At 33.9% G+C, this 26956-nt stretch overlaps 1 protein-coding gene across 4 annotated transcripts in view; it reads left to right on the top strand.

Annotated features, from left to right (window-relative positions):
* The window catches only part of LOC147072854 (alpha-galactosidase MYORG), a 120054-nt gene that overhangs the window by 14305 nt on the left and 78793 nt on the right, over window positions 1-26956 (top strand). The window contains exons 1-2 of one of the 4 annotated variants that reach the window (XM_085945919.1): window positions 8124-8203; window positions 9971-10182. The exons of 1 other annotated variant lie outside the window; for it this stretch is intronic. In XM_085945919.1, the coding sequence (XP_085802045.1) occupies window positions 10075-10182 (108 nt within the window). In that variant the 5' untranslated portion in view covers window positions 8124-8203; window positions 9971-10074. Of the gene's footprint in view, window positions 1-8123; window positions 8204-9970; window positions 10183-17249; window positions 17515-24204; window positions 24761-26956 lie in introns of those variants that run through there. 2 more of the 4 variants (XM_085945922.1, XM_085945920.1) reach the window with 2 other exon arrangements.

Raw genomic sequence — 26956 nt, 5'->3', positions numbered from 1 at the left:
TTGTACACTATCGCCCCGGGTAGACGAATCACAAAATAAATTGCGGCCCTGAAATTATGTATACTCTAGTCGTCTCTTCACTTGGACTTATACAATACTCGTAGACTGTGACTCTGTGAATCTGAGACCCTAAAGCGGACGCCGTCTGAGCCAATTATTAATATTTGGATAACCCGCCACCGTATTTTTAAGTTACCAGACCACCATAATAATAAATAATAGTATAAAGGTGTCCCCAAAATGTATATTTCAATAAAAAAAAAACTAGTCATTAATGGGAAAAAAGAAAATAATTATTCAAATACCATCTATGTACTGTTTTATTTTATTAAAAATATACATGTCCATCTAGGGACTACCAACCTAGGGTCTACCAACCTTTACATAAAAATATCTACCAGCGTGTTTTAAAATGCACAATCTTAGTCGAGTCAAGTTTTCTTTGTTTAAATTGGTTACAAACAATTCCGCTAGATGCCGCAACGCTGTTAAGTAAAATTGTTATTACCACGTTTTTATTAGCTCGTATTCTTGTTCGTCCAGTACAAATTTTTTCTTGTTTGTCCAAGATATGTATTGGACGATTGAAGATTTTTAACTAACTTCCCGACTAGCTAGACATTTGAAACTTTTAGAATATATCAGAACACGATGACAATGCATTCTTTTAATACTTTTAGCCATATTTACGCAGAATTGAATTCATTTTCATTTAATTCTGTTTTGAATGGAAAGTTATTTTGGAAAAAATTCGTAAAAAGTAAAACACTATTATTGGTTGCTAAGTGGGTCCTAGCAACTAAATTATTAATATATACGTGCGTTATTATGGAACTCAATATGAAATGTCAAAATGACATTTCAGTAGGTTTTCTACATTTATTCAGTATTTCTATCAAGTACAAAAAAAGTATTTATTAATACATAGAATTGTCAAGTTTATATATGATTCAACAGAAAATTTAAAAACGTGGTACCTATATAAAAAGTTTTTATCTTGATTTTTTTTTTATTATAAAATATATTATTATGTACTTATAATAATTATTTATGACAATATTATTGTCAATTTTATGTACCTATCTACTGTATAAATTTGAGAATGATTCAAAGCTAATAGTTATATACGAAGAGGCTAATTTTTATTTTACCAAATAGTCAGGAGAGCCAAAATGCAGTGCACGAAATGGAAAAAAAATATGAATCGGAGCGCTCGGTAATTTTTCGAAAATGCTCAAATTTAATGTTTTCGATGTTCTTGTCATATACATACCTTCAAAACTAAATATATTTCTGAAATGCATATCTACCGAAAATGAAAGCAGGTAACGCGTCACTCAGAGCCGCGGTGAAAATAAAATATAATTATTTTAACGAAACAAAAAAAAAATGTAGCATAATATCACATGTTATAAAATTTACTTTTCACGAACCGGGACCCATTTATTTTTTTTACGAGATGGAGCGCTTGTCTCAAGATTTTCAAGAACCGGAACTCTGCTTCGGTTCATTTCAAGCGCTGCCAATAAGTATTTATTTAAAAAAAATCTATTTATATATTGACGAATGATAGTTATATTATATTAGTTATAGTAGGCGCGCACACAAGAGAGCGGGGGGGGGGCGGTGTACGAGTCCGGATTCCCCTTCCTGAAACGGACAAAATACAAAAATTATTTTGGTAATATTACGTCTTCTTCTTCCTCACGACCTCAATGCGGATCGTGACCTGGGTCCTGGGTCATTTGACTGTCAAACAGTTTTCTCGACAGGCTCGCCCTACCCTTTTGGCATTCTACGACACGCAATGCCCGTGGCAGTAATAAATTGCTGCAACAATCCATCCAATGTTTGCTTTCATATTCCAAAGCGGCATGTCCAAAAGACAATACAGCACGGATGACAAAAACGGACACTAACGATCCTATTTATTATCGCATTCGATAACCAATTGTGGACGCGACAGCCCGCAATAACTCGTAGGTGAACACACTTAGTAAGTTATACTAGCGGGCCAAGTATGTACCCAAAGTACGGAGTGTGTGGGTATGGGGTATGTAACTATAAATATGCGATATTCCGCGGTTTATTAATACGATATATTATTATTATGGCTATTTCTTTCAAAATAGACCATCCAACCATTTTTCTGTGTGAGCGCCTGTTTTATTGTTATTTATCGTCGACCAGCCAAGTTAATAATTCCGAATTGTTATCTTATTCTGGGCTTATTGAGCATTTACCAAAATGGCCCGTAAACAAAAAAAATCATTGAACTTTCTTATAAAAATCGTAATCCCAATAGGTACCTAGGTGTTTTCAACTTTGACTATGAGTTTGTGATATTTTCCTCTGTTCTTAATTCTATTATAATATCAAACGCTTATATGAATAACAAAATGATGCTTCTAAACCACTTTTACGGTAGATATCTCGGCAATTTGCTGGCAATACGCTCCACTTGAGAGGGGGTAATATGAATAAACGCACATACACAAAACATGCTTCTTATGCACTTCATTGTGAATTCTATAAATCATAATGAGAGTTAATTCACTGGGAAGTGAATAAACGCACCTCGGTGATGAGAAAATTGAATAAAATGGGTCATATGTCAATCTTGCAAGTGTATTTATACGATGTACGTACTTACTTACGACAATCAGTAAAAATCTTTTGTAGGATGAGCTCCGAACGTACACAAAGAAAACTTACCTACTAAATGTATCATTGTTTCATACTTACTAATGAATGAGTAATGATTATGTCGGTAGGTCTACCTACACGTAAAATAGTAATTATTATATTTTTAATCTCGTGCGCACAAAGCGGGGGCGTTCGGGGGTACACAACACCCGGGTTCACACCAGGATTCAGGAGGCGGCAAAATAGTCTAAAAAACATTTTTTAATAATTTTTTTAAAAATATCTACCACTCACTATTAATAATTTACGAAAACTGGATTTTTACCTAATAACTACCTATGTAAATTGCATTTCGCCAGGGCCGGCATATACCAAAAGGTAGCAAATTGAATGATTAACTCAGACTATATTTTAAAATGCATAATACCTAATATATTCTTATTAGATAAGGTGTTTTGGTTACTACAGCATTCCAAACAATTAAAAGGTTTCTGAAAAGAATCTTTGTATAGAAAATGGCAATAGGAAATGAACTGATAACTATGGTACTATAAAATTTTAATTAATAGGTATAATATATTTCAAAAAGACTCACGTTACAATATACCTACTTACATACAACTTTGTGATTCAGAATATAATAGATAAGACAATAAAAGAATTATAAGGAAAATATTATGAGAGAATTTTTGATATAATATTAATATTAAAATGGCTGACAAGGGCTGACTATGGCCTCAATGACGTATACTGATGCCAATAGGTATACTTATAAAAAATGTTGAGACGCCACTGTCCAAGAAAGTCAGCAAATCCTATCTCTAGCCTCCGCGTGGCGTCCCCCGAGCAATGCAGATAATGTGCTGTATAACGCAACATATATGTAGCAAATATAGAAGGGTGCAAGGCGAAACTCTGGCGCCTTAAAACGAGAGACCTTTGGCTACGGGAAGGATCACCCAGACAGAAAAACCACACACCAACCCGTCTGGACAGCGTGATGTGTTATGTCCAAAACCTTCATATGAAAACAAAAACTTCTAAAACCCGGCCCTCATTCTCCGGAGGCCAACCTGATACTGATCACGGCAGCGATCAGCGAAGGAAGGCAGAGGGTGCTAACAATCCCCGGAGACCCGGAAAAGGCTGCCAACAGATGACCATCGCTACATATAACGCAAGAACATTGTCCAGCGATGCCAAACTTGTAGGGTTTCAAGAAGAGCTCCGGAATATCCACTGGGATGTTGTCGGACTCAGCGAAGTAAGGCGTAAAGGTGAGAGTATTATTACTTCACAAAGCGGACATGTGCTGTATTCCAAAGGAACCGATGAAGGACGCACGAGCGGTGTTGGATTTGTTGTCAAAAAAGCCTGGAGGGACCGCATAGTCGAGTTCAACTGCATTTCTGACAGGGTCGCAAGCGTGATACTTAAAATCAATGCTAGGTACCGGATTAAGATTTTGCAAGTATATGCTCCGACACATAGCTATCCTGATGAAAAAGTGGAAGAGTTTTACGAGGAAATAACATCCTTGAAAAATAAAAGTAAATGCCACTTCAACATCATAATGGGAGATTTCAATGCACGTATTGGATCATACCAAAGAGATGACGTAGCGGTCGGACATTTCGGACATGGCTCAAGGGATGGTAGAGGGGACATGCCTGTGGAGTTTGCTGAAACCAACAATCTTCACATCATGAATTCCTTTTTTCAACATAAACCTACACGTAAATGGACGTGGAGAAGCCCGTCAGGAAGGACCAGCTCACTGACAGAAAATATACATTTTTAAACTGTAAGGCGATCAATCAGTTTAACACCGGCAGTGATCACCGGATGGTGAGATGTAAGATAAGATTGAACGTCAAATCAGAAAGATCCAAACTGCAGAAGAAGTCAAATGCTCGCGTATACCTGCAGAACAATACTGAATTCCAAAATGAACTCAAAAATGCACTATCGGCTTTCTCAGATGAGAGCGAAACCGTTTCCCTATCCAACGCGGAGGATATAACGAATATTATTCTACAATGTGCAGAAAAAACAGGCGTAAAAAGCTCGGAAGTTACACCTTCCACCAAGCTTTCGAAGACAACATTGAATCTTATGGAGCAGAGAAGGAAAACCAAGAGCAATAGACAGGCACAAAACGATATGGAGTTTTCATCACTTTGCAAAACCCTCCGAAGGAAGATTAGAGAAGACCTTCGTAAATTCAATGTAAACCTCATACAAGCAATTGTGAAAGCAGGCAGAAGTTTAAACAAAAACAAGCAATGCTTGTCGATAGGAAAACGTCAAATCACAGCACTAAAAGCAAAAGATGGTTCTATCGTCAGAAATTGGGAACACTTGTTAAGCCGAGTTGAAGAGTTCTACAGCGATCTCTACAGTGATGACACTGACAATACGACTATAGACTTAGATCTTCAGAGAAATGGAAATTCGGAAGACCATACTCCCGAAATCACATCCTGGGAAGTAACCCATGCTTTAAATTACATGAAAAGTGGGAAAGCCCCCGGGGAAGACGGTTTAACGATAGATATCCTCAAAAAAGCGGGAAAGGATGCAAATGAAGTACTTGCACAATTGTTCACAGCCTGCATATGCAAAGAGGATGTCCCAGAGGTATGGAAAAATGCCAGCATTGTCATTCTTCACAAAAAGGTGACAGAGAAGACCTAGCAAATTATCGTCCAATAAGTCTACTCTCTATTCTCTACAAGACGTTCACAAAAATTCTCTCAAACCGTCTACAAAATGTACTAGACGAGAACCAACCGAGAGAACAAGCCGGATTTAGAGGAGAATACAGCACTATGGACCATATCCAAGTCGTCAGAGAAATCATAGAGCGGTACCAGGAATACAAACTGCCACTATGCATGGGTTTTATAGACTATGAGAAGGCGTTTGATTCGATAAAGAAATGTTCAATACTCGACGCACTCAGAAAACAAGGAATCCCTGGGCGCTATATAAATATTTTCAATAATATATACAGTAGCGCAACAGCATCTGTAAATCTCCATAAACCATCTCGCAGATTTCCTATCAGCAAAGGAGTCCGACAAGGTGATACAATCTCACCTAAACTATTTACAGCTACCCTTGAAGACTTATTCAGGCAACTTGACTGGAATGACAAAGGGATCCCCATAAATGGAGAATACCTGAGTCATCTGCGCTTTACCGATGACTTAGTAATTTTCTCGCAAGACTCAGAAGACCTCCAAAGCAGAATGCAGGAACTCGCTGAAGTAAGCAACAAAGTAGGTTTGAAAATAAATGTAACAAAGACGAAAGTCACGTTCAACTGCTTTGCAGGCCAAAAAGAGATCCTCATCAATGGCACTCAGCTCGAACAGGTGAAAAGCTACATCTATCTGGGACAACAAGTGTCTATAGATGGATGTATATTTAATGAAATTGTTCGCTGAGTAAAGCTAGGCTGGAGTGCTTTTGGCCGCCTGAATAATATCTTCAAAAGTGACCTTCTACTGTGCCTAAAGCGCAGTATTCAACCAGTGTGTGCTTCCCGTGATGACATATGCGTGTGAAACATGGACCCTAAGTAAAAGAGAGATCCAGAAACTTAGACAGAGTAGCACAACGTGGTATGGAGAGGTGCATGCTGGGCATAACGCGAAAGGACAAAAAGAGGAATGAGTGGATAAGGAAGCAGACAAGGGTTTGCGATGTAATAGAAATTATTAAAAGCCTTAAACGGAGATGGGCTGGACACATAGCTCGAAGAAGAGACAATCGTTGGACAAATCTAGTCATCCAGTGGTATCCAAGATGTACAAAACGTCCACAAGGTAGACCTAGAGGCCGCTGGATCGATGAAATGATAAAGTTCTGCGGAAGTACGTGGCAACGCAATGCACAGGACCGAGAGAAGTGGAAGCAACTTGAAGAGGCCTTCATCCAGCAGTGGATAGATTCAGGCTGATGATGATGATGATTAAAATAATAGAGGATATCGCTTGAGAGATATTGGGGAGTGGGGTAACCATCCACGCACCCTTGTTTGTGCCACCCCCTATTTGTTCTGTGTCTGCCACCATCAGGGCAATCTTCATTTTATCGTCCACCTCGCGGAAGATTTTGGTGGAGCTACTAATCATGGAATATCTTAAACCAAGAAATAGATTGTCTTCTACTAATTACGTAAACCGTTGTTCCTTTGGATGATACGTTGGAGAATGATGTTCTCTTGTCCTCTCATAATATTGCCGGTGTACTGTAGTTTTCTGGTTTTATGCTATGCAGAACTTTTCGGTCTTTCCACATTTGTTTGAGGTAATCTCCCACTAATCACTAATCTCCCTGTCAGTCTAGGGAAGTCCTCAACTTGCCGTGATATTTCCTGGTTTAGCTTATATATCTCCATGCCATCGAAAAGCATAGCGATATACTATAGCAAACTAGGGAACACAAAATATGAGAAGTGGATTGCCGTCTGTAGGAAGGTACGATTCTTGAGTGTGGAGAAATGTGGAATAGTTAAATGAATGAACGCATACATGGAATAAAACAAAGCAGCGATATTACCGTGACAGTGTCAAATAACGTAATAAACATTTTTTTTATTTCATGAATAGTTCAGGAGATTTGGGAGTGAAACATTGTTTTATTGAAAATACAATGTACCTATGTATGTACATATTGCACGTTCAATAAAAAGAGTTACATTCTCATTTTTTTTTAAATTATCCGTTGAATAAACAAAATAAATACACTATTAAATTATTAGCAAGTGCAAGTACGCTGAGACTAAAATTTGGAGACATACCTGATGTTGGCTAGTAACCAAGGTAATCTATATATTATTGGTATCATGATACAAACCATAAAAACCAGTCAAGGCACTTCAATTGCATGCTATAAGTTAATTTCGTCGTAATTAGATATGACGTAGGTGGCTAAAACGGTAAAGCACATCCGCAAAATCCGATGGAAGCAAGTGCGGCATCATATTTTCTTTCAAGTTTTTGTTTCTAATGTTTGTTTCTGATGTTAGGTTCGGGTGTCAGAACCGCCCCCACGGGTACACTGCAATCAATTCGAAGACATATTATGATACACTGTAGAAACGTTACTAACAATACGATAGTGTATGAGTTTCAAGTGCGAAATTGTTGATCACGCCACTTATAGTGAAGGAAGTATGACCTAAACTGGCAATTTGCGATGGACGATTTTCGAGACAATTAACTTAGTCACGTCTCCAGCTGTTTTGCTGGACGCTGACGGCCAAGAATAACATTATGTTGAGTCTTATTTAGTAGGAGAAATCCTTTTTCACCGAGACAACGAGAAGCTTGCCATGCCTCTTTACTGGCAATATGATTGATCAATTAATTAATCAGTGTGTATCCACTAACAAGTTAATCCCAGTTAATCCGTTAAAAGTTAAGATCTGCTTCACGAGTTACGAAGTGTTAAATAATCCAATGTGGAATTGTTACGCTAGAATTGTAATTCTAAATTTCTAAGTTATAAGTGAAACTAAACGAGTTCTTAATAACCTTCATGTCAAGTATAAATTATCATTAATCAAGTGTCATTGTTTAAAGATTTTAATAATTATTACGTATTATCTGCCTTTGATTACAATTAGAGTAAATTAAATTATCAACGTCTATAACGATTATGCAATTTTAATCTTAGTTTATAATAGTTTATAATTAAATAATTGTAAATTAATCATCAATAGTAGATATTATATAGATAGGTAGGTGCTTTTGTAATTAGAAGCATAGCGAATTTTGGATAGGTATATCGAACCACTCAACGACACAGTAGTTCTAGGTAAATTATTAATAAGCCAAAAAACATGCAATACATAATTATAAATTGATATTTATATGTATTATATAAGTACCCTATTTCAATAAGGAAACAACTCAAAATTTCAAGGTTTTGAGTAATGCCATTCGATGTAGACAAGTCTTCTCTTTATAATTCAGCAAAAAAGTCAAAAGTTTCTTCAATGTGTCATAAAATCGAATAACCCTTTCTGATATTAATCATTAATTTAATTATAGGTATACCGAGTCTGGGTTATTTCCTTATTAAACTGTAAAGTTTAATTGTGCATTGCTCAATTCCACTGAACTAAATTTAAAAACATACATTTCCCCAAAATAAAGGCTTTAAAATATAAATATGAGAATTTCTGCAAAAAAAAAACAAACACCATTATCTTAGGTCTTAGAACAAGATTTTTTGGTACTGTTCGGTTATACGGAATACAGCGGAAAACACATTTTGAAAATAGCCGATAAACTGGATTATTTGTTAGGTTAACCTAATCAAACCTAACCTAACCTAACCTAACCTAACCTAACCCAACCTAACCTAACCTAAACTAACCCAAACTAACAAATAATCCAGTTTATCGGCTATTTTCAAAATGCGTTTTCCGCTGTAATCCGTATAACCGAACAGTACCGATTTTTTGAGTTGTTTCGTTATTGAAATATGGTATCGATATATTTGTATACCGGATAATAATAATAATATATAATATCTTAATGAGGTTATTATCATATTATATCAACGGGAAACGTAAACATGTTTGTTATCTAATACCTAATATTATAAAATAAGTTTAGTTGAGGATACAATTATTTATTCATAGTAAATTATTTTTATTAATTTTACAACTGAGTCATTTACATACTAATTACTAATATCCCACGTAAACGCCAGTTCAAATATTTCAACTTATTTTTTATTAAAACACTGTTTGTTTTCTTTTGATGACGTTATGATTCTAGAAAAACTTATTTCACACACCTACCTAACAAAATTGAAAGCTGAAGTGCAATCAATAGATATTTTTTAGAAAGGCGTAATGATGTAAAATAGTTGATAACAACTGCAGTAAAAAAAAACTCAATAAAACTGGCAAATCGAAGACGTATGATAGTACTAAATTATAATATGGCATATACGTTATTATATCTAGCTAGATTGTAAGTAGCAAATCAATTATTGTGTAACAAGTTGTTATGTAAGAGGTACTTTATTGCAATTGCAAAAAATACATCATAAACATTTCCTAAATTAAAAAAATCTTTAGAATATATTTTTTAGTTTTATTTGAAATAATAAGGTTCACAACGTGTTTAAAAAATCTTTTCTTATTGATACAAAACTACTGTTAAGTAATACTTTATTTCAATGCAACAATGACATAACTTCGTACGTTTTTACGTTTGAAGTTTTGTTTTTACCTTGAATACGCGGAATCGAATTATTGACAAAAAGTCACCATTATTATCTAATTTTTTTTTCTTAGATAGTAAAGTAAACGTAAAAGGAAATGTACTGCCATGAATATTTGGATAATGTTAATATAATAAGATGTGATTAGTAGGTACAATATTAATTGTACAAAAAAAAATGTCTGCGCAATATTTTAAATACTCCTCTCCGTTGTGGATCGAAACCGACACTGAAGACAGCAGCAGCGCCGGAAGTGTAAGCTTGAACAATTTTCTAGACTCACAGGTAAATAAAGGCTACCTATTAATTTAATATTAGATGAATATGTATTGATTTATTCTTATGACTCAGTTTTGGGTTTTTTTGATAATAATAAGGACAGAACTGATGTTAGTATTAATTATTTAATATAGTATCCCTAAGTACCTACTTATTCCTTTCCTCTTCATCATTTGTACATTGCGTTGACATGCACCTACTTTCTCAAAACTGAACTTTTTCCTTGAGCCAGCGGCTTACTTTTCGAATTCTGGTCTGCCATTCGGACGTTTTGTACCAGAGCGTTGGAGCGGAGCTCGGTGCAGTGGAGCAATGGGGTTTTACCCGGAGCACCGAAAATTTATAGTACTCCGCTGCTCCGGATGTTTTTTTTTTTATTACTAAATTTTCATCCTAAAATCCAATGAAAATATTATATTTAACACTTTGTAACACTGCAATTTTATTATCTGAAATACGGCAACACTGCCGAGTGATACAATTACCTCACTTTTTGACAAAAGAGGCAGATAATGAAAGTACGTTATGCTGTCGGCAATATTGTTTCATATAATTAATAATGAAAAGACGAATAATAAGCTTTACTTCTAAACTACGTATTTTTTTTTATTTGTATACATATAATACATATAAAAACTTTTTATCCGAAGCGGAGCAAACCTTGGAGCGGAGCTGGAGCAAGCATTAGGTCCCGGAGCGAAGCTGGAGCGGAGCAACTCAAAAAAGGGTCTGCTTCAACTCCCTGTTTTGTAACACCGCGCAGGCCGACTAGAGATTATTTTTTCTTCATTTATCATTGGGGTTTTTAGCTGTATTCAATCGCATTTTTTACCAATAACAAGTGAGTATTAGGCTTCCTGTTTCTATGGTCTTCATGTTACCCATTAGACAACAGATATGATGTTTAATAATGATGTGTATCGTACAGATAATATGTTTGATCTATTTTTATCAAAGTTTTTGTGAATATTTTCTTGAATTTTCACATTTACTTTCTCTGTAATACAATATTATATTACCTTTCATTAGAAATTAAGTAATTTTTCTATATTTTATGTATGTATTATATACCTACCTTGTTATAAGAATTGTATGCTGTGTATTTTATTGTATACCGTGGCGCATTGTCCAATCGCTGTCCTGCTACACCATTATTTTCTAAATCATATAGTATAGGTATAAGTAAATATAATATAATATGTTAGTTTGATTTACATTTCTTACTTACGCACCAACTGACATATGCACATAAAAATACAAATTTTGTTTCTTCAATTTACGTTTCCTGTCAATTCCAATTTTGAATATTCACGACTGATTAAGTTTGAATTTTTTTGATTCGATTTTAATTTCTTTTGTTTGACTTGGCTGTAAGAATGATTTTCATTTTGACATGTTTATTTATTTATTTAAAAAAAAAATACGCGTTTATTTCATAACAAATTATTAATTCAGGACGTTCACAACATGACATTTAGAATAAAAGTTTCAAGTAATCAGCTATGCGTCAATTACATTGAGCTACTTTACGAGCTGTTTGTTGGCTAATTTAAAAGCGGGCGATTCAGCTACTGCGATTATGATGATGACACACAAAACTTTCCATTCGTTGAGAAGCCACAAATATTTTGGCAGAACGTAGTTCGATTTTTTACAGAAAGGTTGCTACTGCGCTCTACTGCGCAGACGCAGTAGGCCCACACACCGGCGTGTAGCGTGTAAAGTTAACCGGCTTTCAACTTTTCTCGGTAGAGTGTTTACAATCTGCTTGTTAGCTTGTTCGATGATGACACTGGGCAACTTTACAGGCAGATTGTAAATTCGCCAACAAACAGCTCGTAACTCGATGTAATTGACGCTTTAGAGAAAAAACAAGGTAGAGAAAAAATACAAAGCAAAAAATAGTTTTATACAAAAGAAATAAAATAAAAAACAACAATATTTTTTTTAAAAAAAGCACACAAATTAAACAATAAAATAGAATTTAAAAAACAGAATGTTGTATGCCTAGATACAGATAATATATAAATGTATATCGACCAATGAAGCGATTTCATGCAAAGCTTGGATACTTCGGCTAGTAAAAAAATAAAATACATTGTATTCTTTTAAATAATTAACATTTTAAACTGTCATATTAGGTATATTGTATTCGGTGTCAATGCCTCGCAAAAGAAACCTTTTGGTATAGAAGAATACACATTTTAAATATATTTGGATTAAAATGGTTGGTTATTTTTTAAAAGGAAAGAAAGATATTTTGGCTGCATAGGTACAATTATTATGAAGTCCTGCAAAAAATATACTTACCCGATATTATTTTGAATGAGAGATGCATTCTTGCCTTAAAATCTACCTCCTAAAACCGGTTTACATAATTTCATGTATGGAGATTTTTTTTAATCTGCTCGGGTATCTTTTGATTTATTTGTTGTTATGGTCGGCGTAAACAAACTTCCCCAACAAATCATAAACATCTTAAAATACTGAGAATATATATATATTTTTCTTTCTTAGAACTTAACTATGTCATGTCACCTGGAACATATTATTATTATAATATAACGATTTCTTTTTACACCATTAAAAAATTGTTAATATGAAAATACTAGTAAATACTATTTAAACTTTGAATACTAATAACAATAACACTAATGTATAGTTATGAATTTAGAGGTAAGTATAGTAATAATATGGTCATTTTATAACAGTTAATCCTAAGGCTAAAAGTGACAAAGAAAACAAAAAATGCTGTAAATGGAAAAAATAAAGACTTTTATATTATAAATATATATTTTTAACGAAATGTTAGTTAATGACAAATTAACTCTTGCTCTAATTTTTCGATCTGCCTTATTTTTCGAATAAATTAAATTAATATTGTTGATAATACAATACAGATAAATATAGGTATGTATATTACGATAATAATTAATTATATACGAAATTTAAAACACCTCAGATAACGTAATTAGAATTAATACGCATGAAGCATAGACGGATCGATAGTTTAAAGCAGCGGTTCTTAACCTACGGGTCGCGACCCAAAATTGGGTCGATTGGCATTAGTGGTACACAAAATATTCTCAACAAAACAACATTATTGATATAACAACAGTGACGATGCACTTCGATGCAGTTTTATCGAAACCACCGAGTCGTTGTGAGAATTCTGGATGAAATTTTAAAAAAATGCCGATATTAGTAAACGTAGCACTGAACGTACTATTGCCCTTTGCAACAACATACATGTGTGATTCAGGGTGCATTTAATATGAGTAACAGGGGCACATACGTGGGGAGGGGGTTTAGGGTCCCGACCCTCCCCCCTCAAGAATGAAAAAAAGGGAGAAATAGGTGAATGGAATACTACTCCATCGATTCTTCGCCAGGACCTCATGACATGATCACGACCCGAATGATTTGGTTATCGAATAGAATTATCAACGGATTGGCCCTTTCATCTCTACATTCTACGACATAAAGCCCTGTGTTAGTGAGAGACTTGAGATGATTTGGTGCAACCACCTAAGGCTTCTGGTGTTTGCTGTAATATTCTGACATGTCCAAAAGACAAGATAGAAACGGACACTAATTAATATATCAATAATTATGGTCGTTATGCCACGCGCATTCGACAACCCCTTGTGGATGCGATATGTCGCAAAAGCTCGTCGGTGAGCCCCATAGTTATAATTACAAACCAGATCTTCATCGCTATACTCAGTGACGTCCGGTGGGGGTAGGCAGATTGAGCGTCGCTTGGGGGCGGCAGCTACTCGAAGGGCGGCAAATCGAGGAGAATCATTGGGTAAATGTAGAAATAGCTACCTAAACTTAGTAATAACAAAAATATCTTTCAATTAAAAAATCAGCTCACTGGTTGGAAACAAAATGTATTAATTAACATAAAAGGTTTAACAGGACTGTAAATTTTTTACCGGGTTCGCGATATCTAGTTTACTTCCGTTGCCTTTTGACATCCTTGGCGAAACGTGCAGATTTGCGAATAATTACAGTCTGACTTACTAACTGTAGTGGTGGGTATATAATATATATTGTACTCGTATCCATACAAAATTTTTCGTAGATAATGGAGTCATAAAAGGATGATAAAAATACTGTATAAAAATGGGGCGGCAATTTGTCTAAAGACGTCACTGGCTATACTCAAAGTGCGGAGTGTCTGGGTATGCTTAATTCACCCGTAAATTGCGCGGATCCACGGTTGAAACAACGAGAAACTAAGTAGCTGTTCGATTTTGTGAACCCCGCCCTCTTCCGCCGCCTAAATCGATTTTCTTACGCAATAGACCGACCCCATATCATTTTTCTGTGTGCGCGCCTGCGAGCCAAATATAACGCACGTTTGCTATATTGTAGGATCACAATAGATCACTGACAGTTTTAATATTGGATGTTATATCACAGTCTACGAGTGGATATACTTGATATAAACGTGATACAACATAAACGCTAAAAATGCTAAAATACATATATCATGCACCTGTGGCTTCGTTTCAGAAGTTTGTATAGGTACCCGATATCCGAACTGTTTGTATAATGCATATAATGTATTATATAATATAATATACATAGATCGGAATTGGTATATGTATTTTACATTAAGTGAAGTAACAACGCATAATAAATGTTGTCATAGTATGTATGAAACCAGAGGAGTAAACTTTTCCAGCTATAAATATAATTAATTTATCTTTGTGCAAACCTTGCAAATAGATAATAATGCAATGCGCCCATTATTGTTTTCAGTGCAAAAAGTTTTATCATTTCACTATGCAAGCTAATATTAATTTCAGTAGTCGTATTGTCATATATCTTTCTAAATGAACTATTAATAGGTATTGTGTATGTTCTGTGGAGGCTTTTTCTAATATATGAATATAAATTCTCCTCAATTTTAATCGTTTAGTTGATTTTCCTCAATATCAATTTCCCCTTAAGAAGGTTATTAATATATATATTTTTTTCTTCAATTAAATGTCCAAGGACGAAGCAATATTGTTGTAAATATAACTAAGGAAAAAAATAGGTGGGTACCTACGCAGCGCTCGAAATGGAAAAGTTTACGAACCGGAGCGCTCGAAAATTTTCTGAGGATATTAACAAGGTTATCAAATTTTATGTGTATTTTATAAACATAAGTGTGCTAGATTTTTTGGTATATTTTTCTATGGCATATCTAGCTCAGACGCTCAAATTATTTTGTCCGTGAGACCGAGCGATAACTTTACAGATTTCACGAACCGGAACGGCGCTCCGGTGCGTTCCGGTTCATTTCGAGCCCTGTACCTACGTAAAAATACTTAGCTTACGAGTACGTAATTCGATGGTAGTTATTTAACTAACAAAAATTCTAAAAATAGTAAAAAAGTTTGGATATCTATAAAACAAGATTAAAAATAAACTGCAAAATTATATTTTCGGGACCATCTTTTTGATATTCTATACATTGACTACCTACGTTTGGTTGTGTTTGCGTTTTAGAATTAAGGATTAAATGTACTTTATCAAATATATTGTGGTTAAATGTAAATTATACGTATGACATTTCACCGTAGCACAGTTTACCGCGAGCTGTCTTCCCGAAAAGATATGGCCGTATGGCATTGAGATCAAAAAAAATTATTAACAGATATTTGATAGGTACGAAGAGCATCTATCAGAATTTTATATAAATAATATTTACGATATGATTGTATTTTAAGTGTTTTATTTAGACATGAATTTTATTTCAATATTATAAATGGCTATATATTTCCGATACAGCAGCTCACGATTTACTATGATTCAGTCAATTGCATAATGTACAAACTTGCGGACACGATTTTCAAAGTTTTTCTCAACGTTGGTAAGAGCAGAAAGTACAGCATTTCCAATATGACGTCTTGTTTTTCACTATCACATGGGGGTAAGCAGATTGAGCACCGCTTGGAGCGGCAGTTAATCGAAGGGCGGCAAATGGAGAAGAATTATTAGGTATATATAGAAATAGGTAGATAAATAAACTTAGTAATAACGGAAATATCTTTCCATTAAAAATTACCTCACTAGTTGGAAACACAATGTATTAATTATTAATAAAAGGTTTAACATGACTAATTTTTTATCGGGTTTGCGATGTCTAGTTTACTTCCGTTGTCATTGGACGTAACGTCCTTGATGACCAGCAATGACACACGCAGATTCGCGAATTATATTTGAATTATAGGCAGATACATACTTACCTAATTAATTTATCCGAATATTTTTGCCAGTCACTCGCGAGTTTTGAAAGTTACCATACATATTTCTTAATGTATCTGAAACCGTGGACTCGTAATATTGTATATTGAAGTAGAGATGGCATTTCAATTAGGCTTAGTGGTATATTATGTTTTGTTAGTAATGTATCCACACAATGACACAACACATTTCTTAGATATTGGTGTCATGAAAGCAGTGACGTCCCTAGACAAAATGCCGCCCCTAGGCAGTGCCAAAATACGGCCACACTTTTTTATGTCGTACTTTTTATCATCCTTTCATGACTCCAATATCTAAGAAATGTGTTTTATGTTGTATGGATATATTATTAACAAATATATATCACTAAATCTAATTTAAATGCCATCTTCGCTTCAATAGACAGTATTGCGAGTCTTCGGTTTCAAATAGATGCATTTAAAAATACACCTGACAACTTCCAAAACTCGCGAGTGGCTGGAAAACACATTTAGATACATTTTAAATGAGGGATGTACGTGTCATTGCTGTTCACCAAGAACAACGTGACGTCCAAGGACAACGGAAGTAAACTAAACATTGCGAACCCGACAAAAAAATCCTGGTAAAACTTTTATAGTAGGTTAATTAATTCAACCAAATTAATACAATTTCTTTCCAACCAGTGAGCTCTTTTAATGGAAAGATATTTCCGTTATTACTAGATCGCTATTTCTATATACCTAGTGATTCTCCTCGATTTGCCACCCTATGGGTAACTGCCGCCCCCAAGCGTCGCTCAATCTGCCTACCCCCACGGGACGTCACTGCATGAAAGGGTGATAAAAAATACTTTATAAAAAAATGGGGCGGCATTTTGTCTAGGGATATCACTGATCACAGGTGCTGCATGCCAGGATGTGTGGAGCCAAACTGTAGACGTAGACTGTCAGACGGGCGAATCATCCGGGTCACAATCCCAGTTATGATGTCCTGATCGGGATAGTAGACTAAGCACGTAAAATCTTTTCTTTCATACACGTTTTTCAGGCTCTGCATACCCACGGCTGTATCTACATGACGAGTGGAGAAGAGGAACCTAAAATCAACTAAGTAGGTACTAACTGTAACTCTTGTATTACAAGTTACAATAGTTACATAATTTATCCTATCGTACATTTAATACTCAGAATCAGGAAAAATATTTCTTATGCATAATTAAACTCAATTACATTATTGATCTATGACACAATGATCAATATATGAGAGACCATTGTAATGACTGATACAATATAGTTATTGTCTCACGCTTCATGAAGCATCACTTAATGCATATTTATTCCAACCGACTAGATTGACTTGTTAGATATATACCTACCCTACACGTACATGAATTTACTGCTGACAGTACGTATTATCGCGGCCATAACAAGAAAAAATACACGTGTAAACATGTATCATCATCCAAGTTGCAAGATTGTAGGCATGAATCAAAAAAGTTTGAAAGCTTCTGAATTTTCTCGCGACAGTTGGATTTGTTCGATATCTGCGCCTGTACAGTATAATGATTGTGGCGGTACAAAAACGAACTACACCGTGCAGAGACTCATTTTGAGGTTAACCGATTTTCACTACCTATCAGAATAGTACTATAAAACAGAGCGTTGAAGCGGACCTCGAAGCAGGAGCACGGAACAGTGGAGCAATGGGGTTTTACCCGGAGCACCGAAAATGTGTAGTCCTCCATTGCTCCGGATGTTTCTTTTATTACTATTAAATTTTCGTTCTAAAATCCAATGAAAATATTATATTGGACACGAAGACGAATTTAAGTCGAGTGTCGAGTCGTGTCCAGTCGTATCCAGTATGCCCACTACCCAAGCGAGTGTCGAGAGGTTACTTCAAGATCAGTATTGATTATTAATTGATTCTAAGTGAGAAGAGGTAGATAATTAAAGATTATTTGCTGTCGAAAATTTGTTTAATAGAACTAATACTTGTCTTAATGAAAATGACGAATAATAAACCTTGTTTTAATACTACTTATTTTTTTATTTTTTAACATTATTTTGTATACATATAATACCTATTTTACCCGGAGCGGAGCAGACCCTGTCCGCTCCAACCCTCTGCTATAAAATGACAACACCGCGTCTCGCTTACTCTTGAAGAATGAGATTGGCGCCATTGGCGGGACAGTCAGCACTTTTACGTGTAAACAGTCAGTACCGCGATAGTTTAAAATACACACTATTGCTGCAAGTAAATCCATGGACGTGTGTACAGGTGCTAATATTTTATTAAATATGCTACGGAAAACTAGATTGCTAAAAGGTAGAATTATTATAATGAATTATTATTGTAAAAAAATCTGTAGATCGGACGGAAGTGCGTCGTAATTATTTAAATAACAAGTAATTCAAATTAAAATAAATCGGGTTTTCACTTACTATTTGAGACTTTTCAAGATTTGATAATCGCATACTGAATACAATCATACATACAGCCTTACACTATGGAAGTTGTAAGTATTAGCATAAAACGTATTTAATTTAATAAACATTATTTTTTATTCTACGAATAATTTACAAGATTTAAGATTAAGAATATAGCATTCTTTTATTGAACATACTCGTACATAATTTAAAAACACTTCTGAGAAATATATAACCACTAGAAAATATCTTTTTGAGAAAAATACAACAGCAGGACTCGGGATTCGCGCCCATGCGAACTGACCACTACGTTATACGTATCCTATCTAATTGCGACAAAGTTAACTAATGGTTTTTACAATACTCTCTAAAGCGCTTCTAAATTGCTTTACTTATTGACAATCGGCTTTTGTATTTAAAATTAATTTATTGAATAACCTTAATTACCAACCGGTGTCAGGATCAGTCAAAATTTTTGTTGCGTACTTGCACTTGTTTATTTATTCAATATTTAATAAACTATTAGGTACTGTTAGTAGAGTAGGGACAAAAGTCATGTTTCCAATGCTGTGAATTACGGGTTCGACTGGGTCTATTGTGAATCCAAAATCTTTTTTATGTTGACAATACAACAGGTGACGAGGCCTCAATGACAGTAGTGTAGTAGCAGCAAGTTGTGTAGTAGCAGCAAGTTGTGTAGTAGCAGCAATAAAATAGTCACAGAAAACATGTACCTAGGCTTTGAGACCTCACCTGAAATCAAATCCGCAAATCTCGTATGAGTAAGTATCCAGTGCGTTACGCATTTTTGACTATGGCAATCGCCTAATAATTCAGAGGTCAGCAAACCGCGGCTCTTGGGGCGTTGGCGTGCGGCTCTTTTTGCCAAATTCCCAATTTTTATAAAACTTTTACAAAAACCACAATTTTTATTTTTTTGTCATTGATGTACACGTCTTGTCTTATTATATTATATAATAACATTATCGCGAGCCTAATTATTTCTCCGTGATGCTGGATGCAAAAAGGTATGATTGTTTGTTTATTTTATGTCACGTTCCTTGGAATGCAAAAAAGTCACGTACAACAGATACATTGCAAAATATTCATAAATACTCTTAATATTTATTTTTAAAAACATCGATTTTTACAAAAATATAAATGTGTATAATTTGAAATCCTTTTTATTTATATCAAATCGAGCTTAAATATTGGGACCATACCTAAATAAGATTTCATATAAATAAAAATGATTTCAAGCTATATCTACACAATTATATTTTTTATAAAAATCGATGTTTTTTTTAAATAAATCGTCACCGTTTTAGCAAAACCATCTATGTGCACTTTCTCAAATTGTGCAGGAGAAGGATAAAACTGAATAAAAAAATAATGTTACATTTAAACATTAAAATTATGAAGAATGCTTTATTATAATCAGAAAATGGTCTAACATTATTATTTTGTTTACAAAAATCTTTTATTTTTAATACAAAAATAATAAAAATACAGTTTGTGATGTCACATAAGTTGTTTTGACCGTTTTGTAAATACACATAGTTTAATTTATTCATCAAAATGTGAATAATAATAAATTCATGAAAAACTGTTACATAAATAATAGTTGAAATATACATAGTGGGTTAGTGATAAATTGCAATATCAATTTATTAATTATTAATGCAATAGTGAGATGATATTTTATTTATAAGTTCGTTTACTTTCTATTAGCAGGTTTAAATGTTAGGTTATCGTAGAAATAGTGGTGATCTTTCTCTATTACACTTTTTAATTCCTGAAGATGTATGTATTTCGACTGCGATATTGGCAATGATTCATTATATTATATATTACAAAGGCAGTCAAACGGTCGCACTGATAAAGTTGAGTTTGTAAAAGATTGTTCCATCTGGTAGATACTGTAACATTTTAATATCATATACAACAGGATCTCCGATTCGTTTTCCTGGTCTGATTGAACTTAATCCAGATTTAATCTTATCCATAATTCTTAATAATTAAAAATCAATGACATTAATTTTATAAGATTGTGTTGGTCTTGCTAGCCGCATACGTGCTATATAATCAGATGGTGAATATATTGGAGGCTTAAAATACTTTTCTTAGGTGGCATGTGCACTATCGGCCTCTATCATGGTGTGGCCTTTTTCCAGAAAAAGCTGTTGAATCTCGATGTTTTTTCTCTCTAAAGATATAACTTAGAGCAGTAGCGAATAATTTATTTCGGTTTTGATATCCACACCCATCCGATATTAGAATTATTTCATTGTATTGTCCTGCTTTCGATGAGATGAGACAAATTCATTAGAAGATACATTATGAAGAATGTATATGGTGAAATTGTGTAGTTGCAGCTTTTGTTTATAATACATTTGTGCCTGTGTTTTGGACATAGCAGCACACTTTGGGGATCCATTGTGATTACTAACCGTCCACGTTCTGGTACTTCATTTTTGGTCTTCTAGCATCTTTTTTTTTTTTTTTAATAATGTGGCTATTGTATTCCATTTCTGAAACATTCTTCATTTTATAACTACAGCAGATGGCAGTGATGGCACACTGATCTTTACGTGGTTGGTGGATACTGATTTTTTGGTGGTAAATATTCTGCTGCTTTATGACCATTTTCCAGAGACCATTTTTTATATTCATCATGCATTTGTATTTTGGATCGGAAACACGATTCCACATACACTCTGGAGGTATTTTCTCTGCAATAATGGCTGGGAACTTTGGAATTAGATCCAACCATAATGTAAAATCCAAATTTCCACAAATCTCTCCGTTTTGATTTTTGGTTGCACTACCAATTATTTATCTTCAGTCAGATTCTTATTACCTGTCATTGTTGCTTTCAATTGGCCACTGTCATCGAGACGTTTGTAGTTGTTTATCCAACTTTTAAATTAATTCTCGCCTATACCCTATTGACCATGTAGGCATCTTCCAGAAATTATTGAATATTTCCTGTCTCTCTTTTTGAGAAAGCATCTTTCAAACCGTCGTGCAAGACCATAATGCATAGCATATAACATAGAAACAAACTATGTGTAGCCAAACTGTAAAAAAACATTACACTCTCGATATCAAAATACCATCTATATGTTACTATAATATACACATAGTTGTTTTTGTGAACCGTGGTTTTTGAACCTTACACATAGCTGTTTTTTATTTTTTGAAATAACTTCGGAGCGAGTTTACCCAACACATAGATCATTTTACTGGCCTATAGAGAAAAAAATAAGGAATGACTTGGTATTTAAAAGTCATTTTTGATAAAAGTGACACATAGATGGTTTTGCTAAAACGGTGACGAAATATTAAAAATATTAAAACTACGATTTAGTTAAAAATCTGTAAGAGGAAAAATTTAAAACTTTATAAACTAAATATCAATAATAAGTATGACCATAAAATAGAAAGTAATAATAACGTAACTGTCAGTGATGCCCCTAGACAAAATGCCGCCCCATTTTCGTTTACAATATTTTTTATCATCCGTGTTCGTGTCGTTTCTGGTCACCAAGGACGTCGAAGGGCAACGGAAGTAAATTATTCATCGCGAACCCGAAAAAAATACAGTCCTGTTAAACCTTTTATGTTAATTAATGAATTTGGTTTCCAACCAGTGAGCTGATTTATTTAAAGTAAAGATATTTTCGTTATTAAATACTCAGTTTAGGTTGCTATTTCTATATATTCCAAATGATTTCTTTCTTTAATGAAAAAATCAGATTTTTTACAATTGTAAGTTTATCTTTTCTTTTTTTTCCGTCCGTTTCGTTTTATGTCCGATCCTAATAGGATCATATGGGCCTCTACAGAGTAGAGGTTTGTATTAACAGATTTTGTTTTTTGCGAGAAATGGATGTCAGCCACTTGCCCAACCTATTGGGTCCATACCCTGACTCACGCACAACTTGAAAAACAATATGTGTACTTGTCAGACCCAGGATTCGAACCTGTGACCCACGGCGTGATAGTCCAACGCTTAAGCCACACGGCCACTGTGGGCGTTGAATTTATCTGTTGAGTTTATCTTTAACTTACTTAAAAAATATATTTTTCTTTTCAATGTTTTCAGATACATAGTTATTAATTAATACAGTTGACATTGTCAATTATCAAAAAATGTCTCAAATTGCAAGCTTCGTATTTTTCCGCTAGGTACCTCTGGTAGGTAGAAGCATCCCCCTTAGCAACTAGATATTGTGTGTAAGAGCTATTCTACATGGGCAGATAAAATTCCGTGGGTAACTGGCTGTCTACCGCTTCTAAATTTTGAAAACTACACGTAACTGCCTGAACACAATATACACACTGTAACTAGCTGCTTGCTATCGCCTCCCGAGGCGTTCCGACCGCCGCTCCTTTTCCGAACGCCTCCTCCCGCGACCATAAACGTTCGTATCGACAAATCAATTATAAACCAATGATTCTGTTTGATGACATCGTTTTTCCGATGGCGATGTGTGTATGGATACAAACCATGGGTGTTTGTAATCTCCTCCATATAACAACCATTCGTTAGTGCTTAAAACAGAGTTAAGGGAATAAAAGACAACAAATTATCATAAAATCATTAATTATCCTTTTCTGTCCTAATAAGATCATATGGGCCTCCACAGAGTGGAGGTTCGTATTAACATATTATGTTGTTTTTACGAGGAATGGATATCCGCCACTTGCTCAACCTATTAGGTCCATACTCTGACCCATACACAAAAAACAATATGTGTACTTGTCAGACCCAGCATTCGAACATGGGACCCACGACGCTATTATAGGCCGACGCTTAAGCCGTGCGGCCATCGTGGGTGTCAATTATGACACATCCCGCTTAATTAAAAGATAAACATAATCATAATTCGATATCTTATTTCAATAGGGAAACAACTCAAAAAACCTTGTTCTGAAATAATGGCATTTCAATTGTTGCACAATTTTATTTTAAAGCCTTGATTTTTGACGAAAATGAGTTTTTTAAAATGTAATTTAAACACAGTGAATTTTACAAGTTAACAAAAAATCAACACTGACTTCATTTATCTACTTAATTGAATTAATGATTATTCCCAGACAAAAATATTCTTTGTGATGTACATTAAACCTTTTTAAATTATTTTTTTTACTGAATTATAAAGGAAATACATTTATACGTCGAATGGCATTATTAACTCAATACATTGAAATTATGAGTTGTTTCCCTATATAACTAATGTATATCCTCTACCAGTAGAATGGTCATACTTATATGTAAGTAGGAATCTACAATAATACTACAAAACTACACAAATTGAAATGATATAGACTTCAACAATTACAGTTAGAATAATTAGTATAACATTGTTGTGCTGTAATATTGTTTATCTCAATTAGAATATAAACAAAAAATGGCGCCGCTTCATAAATTTTCTCACTTTTCCTCTCGTATCCCAATCAAGAGGTCGCCCCCTCTCTTGGTAATACAAAATTCGCGGAAATATCGAGGAATAATAACATTAACATTTCAGTTAAATAATAATCCACAGCGTGTGGAAATCGTCAACAATATTACTCCTCGGCGCGGTCGAGTCTGTCATGTCTTTTTGGCGCTAAGCTGTAACTTTTTGTCTTATTTTTTTTCATCGCAAAATAATAATATTGGCGTACGCTTGATGTGTTTTGTTTAATTTCAAGTTCAGTAGCATATCGCATGGTGAATAATATAGTTCCCGCTGTCTCGTGCATATATTGTAAATATTATATTTTGTAATACAGTGATATTGTGTGGTGTGTGAAAAATCTTTGAATGTTCTCTATGCTTTGAGTGACAGTGTGAAATGAACGCTGGTACAGATATTGTCATACCACTATCACCTGATGTGATTCTGGTACAAAGAAGAGGTCTAATTTTTTCGGTGCGTTTTCTATTCATGTTATAAATAAAGCTATAACATATACCTATAATATATAAAACGATAACTATTCTAATAAACTGTGCCGTCATTTAGTAGGTTTGAATCATTTTCCTTATAAATAATGCAATAACTACTATAACTTTTCAAAAATATAGTTCTTGATTTATAAATGCAATAAACTTGCATTTCGATAGTACTTATATTCGTTATTATTTTACAATACAATTAATATGTAGTCATAATATATATGTATGTACCAGCTGCGAAGGGTGGAGGTAGGCTATTAAGATCCGATATAATTAAATTGTGCACACTTAACTTTGTCAGTCAAACGTATTTTTTTCATTGAACTAAAACTACAACGTGTAGATAGTGTTTACTAGTTTTTAAAATTCAATTAAACCCTGCCTAATCCAAACCACAATAGATAATATTAAAAAAATATTCGTTTATCTATAATATTTTTTAAATCTCATTAAAACCATACATGATTTAAGATATTTCATAGATAGAAGAATATTTTTTTTCGAGTATGGTTTGTTCAGGCAGGGCTTGATGAATTTAAAAAATCTTACCGACACCTTACCATGTTTTCTTTTTTCTTAAGTTAACGAAAACAAAATAAATAAGTATTACTGAAAAAATGTGCACAATTTTTGTCGGATCGCCCATAGCATACCTAAACTATTATGGTTTGGTTTAGTCAGGATTAAATTGAATTTTAAAAACTAACTAGCACCATCCACAAGTTGTATTCTTCATTCAATGGAAACAAATAAGTATGACTGACAAAGTTTAGTGTGGTCTTATGTCGAATCTTAACTCCTCTCTCACTCTTGCGGCATGTTTACAATTTCACTACTCAATTCCAAGTGGGGCATATTATAGTGCTATCGACCAAAATCCATGATCGATACGTTGATCATGCCTGTGACATGATTTCAATAGTATGCATTTTTGTTAATACTTATGTTTATCTAGCACTAAGCACATCTATAAATTGAATTATATAAATATCATACCAGTTCAATAGTAGTCCAATTAATGTGTGCGCATACCTATAAAAAAATATCCGCACAAACTTTTCCAACCTCCGCACACAAAAATATATGAGAGTATAGTATGCGATACCAAACATTTGGCTTAGGTACTTAAATAGACTAAACAATTACCAATATTTTATTACAGCCATCAATGTATTAGTTCGTATACGTTCTGTCATGGCATAATAATTTGACAAGTTGATTTTCCTATGTAAAAAATATGTATATCCTGTGCACATGTTTTTTTGTACAAAATTTACTGCTCAAATGATTTTAATATGATCCGGATACATAATTGAAAAAATAGTGGGAACATTGCAACACAGAAGTTATTGCATTAAAAATATCTTGTAAGTTTATTCACTATAAACTTAGCATGTCTAAATTTTGGTTAGATCAATATTTTAATAAACTACTTATTTACTCACTTAATACGATTTCCTCGTTCTTTTATATTCAGTATTAAATTTAACAAACTTTTTTCTTTCATTCATACAATTAATTAAGAATAAATAATTACAAGATAAAAAGAACTTTTTAAATACAACGTTTTTAAAGTTTCTGTTGAATCATATAAACTTGACTTGACTAGCTTAAACGATTAAAAAAATGTGTACTTGATAGAAATACTGAATAAATATAGAATACTGAAATGTCATTTTGACATTTCATATTGTTTTCCATAGTAACGTACGTATATATTAATAATTTAGTTGCTAGGACCCCAGACCCCTAGCAACCAATAATAGTGTTTTACTTTTTACGGATTTCTTCCGAAATAACTTTTCATACAAAACAGAATTAACTGAAAATGAATTCAATTCTACTTAATACTTTGGACGCTGAAGACGCGCCTGGCGCGTAATGATCAAGAGGCCGATCGATGTAATTAACGTGCATTTTAAAGGTGGTAATTAAAAAGTCATTATCTAGTCAGCATCAAATAAGTTAAAGATGGTTAAAAGTATTAAAGAATGGATTGGCATCGTGTTCTGATATATTCTAAAAGTTTCAAATGTATAGCTAGTCGGGAAGTTAGTTAAAAATCGATTGCAAGATTTGTACTGGATAAACAACCACCGGACAAACAAGAATACGACCTAATAAAAACGTTGTAAAATCGTGTATAACTCAGTTTTTTTTCTAATCAAAT

The sequence above is a fragment of the Rhyacophila brunnea genome, unplaced genomic scaffold (genome assembly GCF_057557595.1).
Source record: "Rhyacophila brunnea isolate RB1 unplaced genomic scaffold, BYU_Rbru_1.0 scaffold_19, whole genome shotgun sequence".
NCBI lineage: Eukaryota > Metazoa > Arthropoda > Insecta > Trichoptera > Rhyacophilidae > Rhyacophila > Rhyacophila brunnea.
The sequence above is the reverse complement of the archived record's forward strand: the minus strand, read 5'-3'. Positions and strand labels throughout refer to the sequence as shown.